Source organism: Leptodactylus fuscus, chromosome 6, assembly GCF_031893055.1.
Source record: "Leptodactylus fuscus isolate aLepFus1 chromosome 6, aLepFus1.hap2, whole genome shotgun sequence".
Lineage (NCBI taxonomy): Eukaryota > Metazoa > Chordata > Amphibia > Anura > Leptodactylidae > Leptodactylus > Leptodactylus fuscus.
In genome coordinates this window covers 12,120,157-12,132,225 of record NC_134270.1, presented here as the reverse complement: position 1 = coordinate 12,132,225, position 12,069 = coordinate 12,120,157, and the positions used below count along the sequence as shown (strand labels likewise).

The following is a 12,069-nucleotide window of genomic DNA, read 5'->3' as shown; positions in this document are numbered from 1 at the left end:
CCCTATAGTTAGACCAATGACTGTTTTCCCATTTTTAGAGATCAAAACCAGGCCTGTAGGGTCCCCGCCTCGTTTTACCCCAGCTTTCCATTGTATTTTGACGTGGCTTTGTAGTTCTTTCAATACGTTCTTTCTTAAATCAGAGATTTCTAATCCAATTTAGTCTCATGTACATTGGTCGGACGAGGGGTTAGAGGCCACGAGCGGCTGAGATGACCTGCAGAGATGAGATGTAGCTACTGCAGATTATTCCTCTCGATGAAGCCGACATTACAATAAGTTACTTCCTACAAGGACTTTCCATTGTAATAAAAGATTTCTGCTGCTCGACAATACTTTACTCTAAAGGTTAAGGAATCCATAAGTCGAAGCCCCCGGTCCTCCTGACCCTGTCAGCGCCGCCACTGGACACGTCCTATTTAAACAAATGCATTCATCTTATAGATTTCTTCTGGAGCCGGGCGCTCGTGGCTTGTTTAATAGCCAGAAGCTGCTGAGTCGGCAGGAACATTTTTATGAGCGCAGCGGCTGCCATCATGCATAGCATCATAATTTTATTACATGGCTTCGGAAACAATGCCAAGGAGGTTCAGACGGCATCTTAGATACAGAACGTTACACGTGTTCGCTCTGTTAAGACACGATTAGGGCAGGTTTACTAATTAGTAGGATCAGGATTGCAGAAACCTATCATTGCCCATCGTATCCGGACCACCTGGGCACTACAGATAGGTAAAGGCTGTGGTAGCCATATGGCTGGACGGACGCCAATGATCGCACAATTGGTGGCCACAACCAGGAAGGATTTCACCTATACCTGTTGACCTCTACTTGCAGTACACGTACCCCAGAGGATACACCCCAAAGTCTGGGAGTATGCGCCAAGGCTGCAAACCACTGCCCAGGATGGGTGTCCATGCACGGTTGCAAGGTTCATCCTTAGTTTAGAAGCACAATGAGCACGTCCATCAATACTGATCATCAGGCCCAATGGAGGGGGTCAAGTGGTGAGCATTATTCATTACTCACCACCCTGCACCCCATTTACATCTGCTGTGACGTCCACATAAAGCAGAATGGTGAGTAATGGATGCAGCTTACCAGTCTTTCCTTGGCTACTCCAGTGAGTGTGAAGCCATATTGCACTGCATGTGGGGGTTGCTGATGGAGCCCATTGTGATACATAAGAGGGTGCTGTGAGAGGCTATTATACTACATGTGGGGGTACTAAGGGGCTCATTCTATTACATGTGGAGCTAATGAGGGGGTCACGTTGACAAAAGCTCCAAACCAAGCCTTATTTTGTTAGCATATATAAGTTATCCCTACTTCGAGGGTCAGGACTCGATTAGGACTTTTTCTAACTAAAGGGGGCTTCACTTGAAAAAGTTGAAAAACAATAGTCTATAGCAGTGATTCCCAAAGTGGTCCAGGTGGACCCCCAGGGGAACTCAGCCGCGACGCAAATTTCCATCGTTGGATCCAATCTTCACATTTTTTTGATGAGTTTTGGGAATATGGTAGAAATGTAGCGGCAGAGGGTCCACCGAAACCAGTAACATTTTGAAAGTGGTCTACGAGGAAAAAAAGTTTGGGAACCTCTGGTCTATACAACCATAGGAGACAAATTGAGGTAGGATTCATATCACTATGAAACTCACTCCGAGTACGAGTTGGATTTGTATGAACACTACGCGAGGAAGTGGATTCCCACCATCTATGATGTTTGGAGTCCCTCAATCCCTGCGAAGTACTGTCCCATAGTAATGATAGTATGGGGAGGCAGGGACTCCTATAGCCATAGGTAACTCTAATGGTAGGAGTCCGCCTCCCTGGTTATCTGAAACCGTTCCTAGGTTTAGGTCACGCATTATTTGTATTTTGCAGATTTTGCTAGATTTTTTTGTTTATGAGCCAACGCTAAGAGCGGCTTCAAGGAGAATGTGGAACATAGTGGAAGCTCTTATGATTCTCCATTCTACTAAATCCACTCTTGGCTTTGCAGAAAACAGAAAGATCTGCAACATGTAGCCTTTAGCCTAAGGGTGTATTTTTATGAGCATTTTATGTTGCAATTACAAAAATCAAGACAAAACCACAACATTTTTGTAGAAAGAAATAACAAGATCCTTACTGTGGTTTTACACAATAGGCAGCACGTGAACCATCGGTTCCTGAAGTTGATGCGTTGTAAGCAGGAAAAATGGGCAAATATAAGCAACTTTGCAACTGTGGCAAAGACCAAATGCCCCATCTGGGTCGTAGCATCTCCAAAACTGTAGGTGTTGTAGGGTATTCCCAGTAGGCAGTGGCTAGTGCCTACTTTCCAAAACTGGTTCTAGGAAGGACAACTGGTCATCGAGCAACTTGTCCTGGGTGCCTAAGGCCCGGGGAGGTGCTCAAGGAGTGAAGTGGTTACCCTTTAGGATCTAAGAAGAGGTACTGGAAAGGTTATTCGGGAGACATAGTGCATTGTGTAGTCTCAGATTGGTCACCATATCGAACCATATCCGCTTCTAAAAATGCACATGAGCATCCGAAAAGAACCAAAGAGCAATAGAAGAAGGCGGCCTAGTCTGATGGCCAGGCCCTTGCCTAGGGAAATCATGGCACCAGCCGTTGGAGGAGGCTTGTAGATCTGGACAGGGATCTGCTGGGAAATCTTGACATTGGCATTCATGTAGATGCTACTCTGAAAGGTACGACCTACTTTCATGGCAGTTGTACTATCCCCCTTCATGTCAACGGTGCCACCTAAAGAGTGGTGGCAGTGGCCTTCAGATAATGTCCCCTAACATCCCACAAAAAGTGTTCATTACAGGTCTGAGGAACGTGACAAAAAGTCCTAGGTGTTGACTTAGCCTTCAAATCCCAAGAACTCAGTCCGATTGGGTATTTGTGGGATGTAATGGAAAAACAAGTCAACAAGAAAGCCAATCCATGGAGGCCGCACCTTACAGGTCTTGAAGGATCTGCCACCAGATACCACCGGACACGTTTAGATTTTTTTTAGCCTTAGTCAAAGATGTTTTGGCTGCACTTGGGGGATCTAAACAATGTCAGGCAGGAGATTTTATTACCTATGATCCTTTCTAATGTTGTTTTTGCTTTTTTTTCAGGTCGACAAGCCAGCTACATCTGACAGACCTACAACAGAGACATCCATGCAGAATCTTTCACCTGAACAGGTACTAACAAAGTCTAAACCTATCGAAATGGGACGTCTAGTTAGGCCTCATTCACATGGCGGTACTATAGCTACAGGTCGTAGAGAGTCGTAATAGAGCTGGCATGGAGGTGCTTGGGACTTCCAATGTCATACACGGTAATACGGAGGTTTTTGGGGGGGAGTCGATCATGACATTCTTCCTGTGGCGTTTTGTATGTGATCAACCCAGAACTTCCAGACTGCTTCCAACTTTGGGTCATATGATCAGAACCAGTATCTGACCCCTGAGTTTCTTCACCTTCTCCCTCCTCTCCCATGTCCCCTGCTAGTTACCTGCTCTTCATTTCCCGAAGTATGAACAGGCCCATAAAGTTTGGTTCCTGGTTAGAATATCTCCGATTAGTTGTAGGCAAGAGGCCAATGTTAATCTCCAATTTAGTAGTAGAAAAAAATTGTTTGCAAAAGACTTGAATTTGCCGGGATTTTCTTGAAGTTTTAGTAACAATTCCAGTCATTTCTACTTGTCATGGTCCAAAAATGGACAACATTTGTGGGCATTCCCAGGCAGGTCGGGGCCATCTTGGATCCTCAATATCCCAATTTTTACCAACAAAAAGTTGGTGGGTATGTAAAAAGTTGGTCCCCTATGTGAGTGTTGCACGCCCCTGACCATGTAACGTGGTGTTTTTGTCTAGATCGGTAAACTGTACAGTGAGCTGGATGTGGTGAAGATGAACGTGAGAGTCATGTCGGAGATCATGCTCGAGAATAGCGCAGGAGCGGAGCTGCAACAAGACATGGACCTCTTGCAGGTATCTTATTTTTGGTTATTGGAGAGATGTGGATGGTCCGGGGTTTGTGGATAGTTAGGTAACAGAATATACTTTATTAGATTTGTTCCATTCATCACATAGCATCAAGAGATAAAGAAAAAAATACAACAAACAATGCTTTTTCATGAATCATTTTTAGACAAAAATATTCAAGTATAAAGATATCCACAAATGGACAATAAAGTTATAAATAAAACTACAGATAAAAAAATCTCAGTATTAATCACTGTGTGGGCGGGATAATCGGGGCTCAGTGTCAATCACTGTGTGTGGGCGGGGTAATCGAGACTCTTAGTGTCAATCACTGTGTGTGGGCGGGGTAATCAGGACTCATAGTGTCAATCACTGTGTGTGGGCGGGATAATCGGGACTCTTAGTGTCAATCACTGTGTGTGGGCGGGATAATCGGGACTCTTAGTGTCAATCACTGTGTGTGGGCGGGATAATCGGGACTCTTAGTGTCAATCATTGTGTGTGGGCGGGGTAATCGGGACTCTTAGTGTCAATCATTGTGTGTGGGCGGGGTAATCAGGACTTTTAGTGTCAATCACTGTGTGTGGGCGGGATAATCGGGACTCTTAGTGTCAATCACTGTGTGTGGGCGGGGTAATCAGGACTCTTAGTGTCAATCACTGTGTGTGGGCGGGGTAATCGGCACTCTTAGTGTCAATCACTGTGTGTGGGCGGGATAATCGGGACTCTTAGTGTCAATCACTGTGTGTGGGCGGGGTAATCGGGACTCTTAGTGTCATTCGCTGTGTGGGCGGGGTAATCAGGACTCTTAGTGTCAATCACTGTGTGTGGGCGGGATAATCAGGACTCTTAGTGTCAATCACTGTGTGTGGGCGGGATAATCGGGACTCTTAGTGTCAATCACTGTGTGTGGGCGGGGTAATCGGGACTCTTAGTGTCATTCGCTGTGTGGGCGGGGTAATCAGGACTCTTAGTGTCAATCACTGTGTGTGGGCGGGGTAATCAGGACTCTTAGTGTCAATCACTGTGTGTGGGCGGGATAATCGGGACTCTTAGTGTCAATCACTGTGTGTGGGCGGGGTAATCAGGACTCTTAGTGTCAATCACTGTGTGTGGGCGGGGTAATCGGGACTCTTAGTGTCAATCACTGTGTGTGGGCGGGATAATCGGGACTCTTAGTGTCATTCGCTGTGTGGGCGGGGTAATCAGGACTCTTAGTGTCAATCACTGTGTGTGGGCGGGGTAATCAGGACTCTTAGTGTCATTCGCTGTGTGGGCGGGGTAATCAGGACTTTTAGTGTCAATCACTGTGTGTGGGCGGGATAATCGGGACTCTTAGTGTCAATCACTGTGTGTGGGCGGGATAATCAGGACTCTTAGTGTCAATCACTGTGTGTGGGCGGGGTAATCAGGACTCTTAGTGTCAATCACTGTGTGTGGGCGGGGTAATCAGGACTCTTAGTGTCAATCACTGTGTGTGGGCGGGGTAATCAGGACTCTTAGTGTCAATCACTGTGTGTGGGTGGGATAATCGGGACTCTTAGTGTCAATCACTGTGTGTGGGCGGGGAAATCAGGACTCTTAGTGTCAATCACTGTGTGTGGGCGGGGAAATCAGGACTCTTAGTGTCAATCACTGTGTGTGGGCGGGGTAATCAGGACTCTTAGTGTCAATCATTGTGTGTGGATCACTTTAGGAGGCTCCCGAAAAATTGGCATGACCTTGTGGATTCTCAGAAAAGCGGAAAAATCCCCGGGCCATCAGGGTAGCAGTCACTTTATACATGTCTTGGGCATCTTATGTGCCAAGCACATTCAAAAAGGGGGCATAGCCATCGCATTTGGTGGCCAAAAGGGGAGTGTTGATATGTAATAGGGTTGTGGTAATGTCCTGAAGGGGCATAGTCATGTCCATAGGCAGCTTAGGCAGGCCAAAATTGTCTCAGTCCTTAAAGGGATATACCTATCTCAGTCTTTGAATAGCCCTGTCTCCGCTTCCCTGAAGTGGTCAGGAGTCGCAGAGACAGCTGTGCTATGCTGTTTCCGTAACTTCTATAGAAGTAGATAGGGGTAATAGATACGCCTGACATGGTGGTCATGAAAAAGTTCTGCATATAGTCTCATGTCGGCCATGTTTGGCCAAGATGCAAATACCCCTTTAAGGGTTTAAACGGCATGAAGTATAGCATCCCTTTAATTCGGCTCTTCTCCCACACCTCCGCTTCTTTCTTCTACCTTTTATCCCTTATTCATCTCCCAACCTTTTGAGCTCCTGAATTCCTTCCATCTCTCCCCTTTCTTCTATATTTTACTCTGCTGATTCTTCTCGCTTCTTCTTCGGTTCCCGACACATTTCTTATCTCTTCCGACTGCAGTCTTCTCGGTAACAATGTAGGAAGCGTAGTCTCTTATTAATACTCAGTTTCTGGCCCGGCATTGCCTCCCGTCCGCTCACAGAGAGTCTAGATCAATGGTAGTGGCGGTGCTTTGTCAGCTTACATGAGGCGCTCTCACTTCTGTGCCTCCGGGCTCTACAAATGAGAACAGGACAGGAATTCATATCAGTCGCCTCAATATACGCCGCCTGCATTGTCAGCAACCAAACCGTCCCATTGTCAGCTCACCCGTTATTTACCTTGTGCCCAATGACATCCCCTAACAAAGCAATCTCTACCTCGCTATCATGTCACTCATTAACGGAGGATCTCCATTGTAATCCGACAGGAGCTGGAGAAAGTGTGCCGGGAAATGCAAAGCAGGATCTTACAGCTTCTGGAAATTGTACAAAATGAGGACGTGATCATCGAGCTGGTGCAAGTCAATGATGATCTGAATAATATATTCCTCAGACACACAAGGTAACACAGTTACATTTATATACTTTTCCTTTCTTTCACTGTTACTCTGTTACTCCTCCTGGAAACTGATACATTAATTGGTCAATCAGTTTCCCCAATCAGAGCTCACCAGATTAGACTGCACAGGAATATTGTTTCAGTCCCACACCAGATCTAATGTGGTCTGAAGTCTAAAGATTCTCCTATTTCACACTTAAAGTGAACCTCCAAGTATAAACCAAACTCTCATAAACAAATAGTACAAGTGAATATAAGAAACTGTGTAATATATCTTATTAAAGAAATATGCTTCCTACTCCACTTAACAAGCTGTTAGTTTTTACATAGAAGTCTATGGAGAGGAGGAGGCTGCTGAAACACAAACACAAAAAACTTACTGCTGCTACACTGGGAGCAAGAGCTCTTCTGACACTGCTGCATCTTCAACATAAGACTTATATATAAGACAGAATATACTACACTATGTTTTATAGATAGGTTCCTAGGAGCCCTGACAGTGTCATACACTATGTTTTATAGATAGGTTCCTAGGAGTCCTGACAGTATTCTACATTATGTTTAATAGATAGGTTCCTAGGAGCCCTGACAGTGTTATACACTATGTTTTATAGATAGGTTCCTAGGAGCCCTGACAGTGTTATACACTATGTTTTATAGATAGGTTCCCAGGAGCCCTGACAGTGTTATACACTATGTTTTATAGATAGGTTCCCAGGAGCCCTGACAGTGTTATACACTATGTTTTATAGATAGATTCCTAGGAGTCCTGAAAGTGTTCTACACTATGTTATATAGATAGGTTCCTAGGAGCCCTGACAGTGTTATACACTATGTTTTATAGATAGGTTCCTAGGAGCCCTGACAGTATTATACACTATGTTTTATAGATAGGTTCCTAGGAGTCCTGACAGTGTTCTACACTATGTTTTATAGATAAATTCCTAGGAGTCCTGACAGTGTTATACACTATGTTTTATAGATAGGTTCCTAGGAGTCCTGACAGTGTCATACACTATGTTTTATAGATAGGTTCCTAGGAGCCCTGACAGTGTTATACACTATGTTTTATAGATAGGTTCCTAGGAGCCCTGACAGTGTTATACACTATGTTTTATAGATACATTCCTAGGAGTCCTGACAGTGTTATACACTATGTTTTATAGATAGGTTCCTAGGAGCCCTGACAGTGTTATACACTATGTTTTATAGATAGGTTCCTAGGAACCCTGACAGTATTCTACTGTACACTATGTTTTATAGATAGGTCCCTAGGAGCCCTAAGAGTGTTACTATGTTTTAAGCCAATTTATGGTTTGTTTTCTATCAAACTTTTTCGAGCAAATACAAATCTTGGACTTGGCACAGAAAGGTTATTAGGTTATGGTCCCTTGAGTTGTCAGAGTTAGTTGTAGTCAGGAACAGAACCAAGGATTGTCACCAAGAGAACAGGGTAGGCACCAAACATAGTCCTAAGGGTTAGAGGCAAAAACCTAGTCAAGGGCCATGGTTTTCTGATCCTGGACAACCCCTTTAAGTGGTTCCTTCTGGGTATTATTGGATTCACGGCATTGTAATGTCTTTAGTATTTTAATCTTAAAGCCATTCATTGCATATTTCAGGTTCTTACGTAATAGAAGTAACCAGGCGACTGATAACAGAGTGGATGGAAGAGCGGTAAGTCCATTAAGTCTATTGGCACGGTCTTGTTTTGGGGTGGATGTTGGTTAGAGGAACGAGACATATAATAATGTACAAAAAGTTTAGGTAGGTGTGGAAAAAAATCCCATAAAATAAGGGGTAAAAAGAAACCTGTTGATTAAGATGCAAAGAAATGAAATCCAATCACTATTTGGGGTGACCTTTGCCCTTTGCCTTCCATCAGTTCTTTTCAGCACTTGCAGATAGTTTTTGGCAGAACTCAGTAGGGAGGTCGTTCCCGCCGCCATCTTGGAGAACTAAGCAGACATCTTCTGTGGTGTAGGCTTTTTCCAATCCATCTGTCTCTTCATGTCATCCCAGACAGACTGGGTGTTGTTGAGACCAAGGCTATATCTGTGGAGTCCTGACTATCCCCTCCAGGACTCCTCTTCCAAAGAGAATGGTCAGCCCAAATATTGATGGGATTTACCAATTTTCTTCATTCACTTCATTGACAAAAAAATAAATTATTAACTCTTTTATTTCTGAAAGCTTTCTTACTTTGTAGCATCTTTTCCACACCTGCCTAAAACTTTTCAACATCACCGTATAAATGGGTCGTCTACTTGATGAAAATGTATTTTTTTAAAGGGTCAGAACACTTCAGGGTTCACCATGAGCCTCCACGTCCTGGTTTCTCTCCAAACAGTAAATGTGTGATCAGCTTCACTTGCTGAGGCGGGCGATCTTACTCCCTCTCGAAACAAAGCCTTCAGCTAGCAGTTGATCAGAAACTTCTGATACTATGCTCTGATGTAGGCCATTATAAAGATGTGGGCCACCATAGAAGAAGGCACAGACTATTATGCTGACACTGATGTGTACGGACATGAGGGAGGTCAGAAGACCTCTGTCATGTTACTGAAGCCCTACGTATATGCTTGACATGTGGGGCTCAGACGTCAGGCCTTACTGCGCCTTTGTTCAATTGGAAGCCAATCCAAAGATGTGACCGTCAATGACTTTACATTGTCCTTTCAGACTGGGATCAATCAGCCTTCGGCACCTTCAAGTGAACTCATTGAACTTAACCTTGACCCCCTGCCTGGGCACAACCAGACTAATGGGTATCCTCCGAATGCTGCTGGCGTTCCCCTTCCTGTGCCAAATGGCAATCCACAGCAAGCTCCTACTTTCGGTAAGCAACTTTTTATTACATATCGGTGAAGATTCACAAGCTGCACTCCCTACTAATTCACAGAATAAGGGGGTGCAGCTGATTCCCCAGATAATACTTCAGTATTAACATCAAACTCATGTTGTGTGACCTTGCCCTTAAAAACGACCTTTCCCCCTCCATCTCTGCACCCTTTGAAAGGATTCCAGCACAGTTGGAATTTTTTTTTGTAGCCCCAACAGATCCTGAGTAGGGTTGAGATTTCAGGATCGTTTTTCAAATCCGATTTTTGATCATTTTCCAGCCGATCCCGATCGTGAAATTTGCTCGATCGCCGATTCCGATCGCTCAACCCTAATGTTAGCTTTTCCCACAATGAATGGCCAGTAGCCAAGCATTGTGGGACGAACGTGAGACCTCAATCCCGTCTAAAAAGATTGGGATCGGAATTCCGATACAAATGGTGAAATTTGCTCGATCGCCGATCGGAATCCGATCTGTTCCAATCCCAATCGCTCAGCCCTATTCCTGAGCAATTGATGCAAGTCCACTTCAAGGGGCTCCATGCTTGATAAAGCGTTTAATCCTTTTAAGTCATGTCAAAGTTGCAGCACTCCGAGTCGGCGAATGAATGAAGACTAGGGGTAAGAATCGCTAATCTAAACAAATCCCCCCCACACACACTACTTATCAGAATGACCAATCCAAACATAGGGAACCAATTCTAATACGAAAACTCAATTTTTTACATCTTTTGAAGACTTTGGCCCACTTGTCTCAAAACACTATTTATTTAAGAAAAATATTTCAGAACATTTTTTAAAAAATTTGGGCCATTAAATCACTACAAAAAATCGCCAAAAAAGTGGCGAATGAACAAGAGAAAAAAAAACCTGCTCATTAAGAGGTTATCGACTGCAAGCAGGGGTCTTGAACGCCATAAGGAATTGGAAGAATCCTAAGAAAGGATCTTTAAGACGTTTCTTCCTATACATAATCAATAGAGTTCTCCGTGTCCTCTTCAGCAGGCCGGATAATTGGGCCCCTTAGGGCAGAACAACGGCCTGACTTACTAAGTGCGCGGGGAGCGGCGCATACATGCTGAGTAAGCCGGCACGTCGCTGGAAGCGTAATTAACCAGCACCTACCTGTCACATTGCCGAGTGTGAATCCCTTGTCCTTGTCACATTGTGGAGGATATACCGTACAAATAGCTGTCATAGAGCCCAACTTTTTGTATGTAAAAAGGACGTAGTACAGGGAGTTCTCCGGAAAGCTCACAGGCAAAACAGGGGGGGACGGAGAGAACCAGCAGGGCTTAGAATTTCAGGCTGAATTTTAATAGGTTGTCACAACATATCACCTGCACACAGTTTGTGATCGTTGGGACCCCCGCAATCATGAGAACGCGGTGTCACGTCTAGTTGCACATGGACGTTGCTGTGGACGCTGCACATGGACCGCTCCTCACGGGTACAGTGTCCAAAATGGTTATAGGAGTATCCCTAGGGCACTTCCCTTTAGTAAGCCTTCAGAGGCCTGTTGGTAGTTGGAGTGCCCTTGGTGGTAGTGGAGGTTAGAGGAGTGAGAGAGGGCCAAACTATGCAAAAATCTGCAAATTTAGGTATCGTAAGCCATGCCTCCTGTCCCACTAGTGCCCACTTTGGCTCTGTCCATTCCAAACCATGTCCTTATGTGCCCCCACACAGTACAATGCCCGTTTTGTCTCCCCGACATGGTATCATTGTCCTTGTGGTATGATCAGGGGTGAACCTGCCTTTTTCACCGCCCGAGGCAGACGACAGAAAGCCGCCCACCCCCCACCGGGAGGAGGGGGCGGAGCAAAGGGGGCGTGGCGGAGTGGCATTAGCAGGCAGAGAGCAGGCACGGAGAGGACCTGCTCTCTACCTGAGCGTGAGGGGAGGCCACTGGAGCAGCGCTGCTCCAGCGGCCTCCCCAATCCACCGCTCAGTGACACTAAGGGCCCGGGGCCCTGGCATAGCGCCGCCTGAAGCGGTCGCTTCAGGTCACTTCATGGGAGGTGCGGCGCTGGGTATGATGCCTCCCTGTAGCCCCTCCAATAATGCCCTGCTCATTGTGCCCCGTATAGTATAATGCCCCTCTCAATGTGGCTCTGCAGTATAATGTCCCCCTTTAATGTGGTCATACAGTATAATGTCACCCTGTGGACCCACACTACTTCAGGGGGCAGCAGGCATGAGATGGTGACATCACTACTTCGTCCCTGCCAGGAGCATGGACAGGGTCCAAATGGTGGCAATGAGGGTGCAACAGCTCTCGGCTTCACCATGTACTCAACTCATATGTGCCAGGAGCAAACAGATGAATCGAAGCTGGGACAGCGCTTGAGATCCAGGACTGTCCCGCTGAATCTTGGCGGTGTGCATTTTGGAGTTGCATT

General features: G+C 45.4%; 1 protein-coding gene across 1 annotated transcript in view; it reads left to right on the top strand.

Moving 5' to 3' along the window:
- Positions 1 to 12,069, top strand: part of TOM1L1 (target of myb1 like 1 membrane trafficking protein) — a 63,384-nt gene that overhangs the window by 38,430 nt on the left and 12,885 nt on the right. The window contains exons 6-10 of the mRNA XM_075278202.1: positions 3,120 to 3,188; positions 3,865 to 3,981; positions 6,699 to 6,832; positions 8,452 to 8,506; positions 9,512 to 9,668. Of these exons, the coding sequence (XP_075134303.1) occupies positions 3,120 to 3,188; positions 3,865 to 3,981; positions 6,699 to 6,832; positions 8,452 to 8,506; positions 9,512 to 9,668 (532 nt within the window). The remainder of the gene's footprint in view (positions 1 to 3,119; positions 3,189 to 3,864; positions 3,982 to 6,698; positions 6,833 to 8,451; positions 8,507 to 9,511; positions 9,669 to 12,069) is intronic.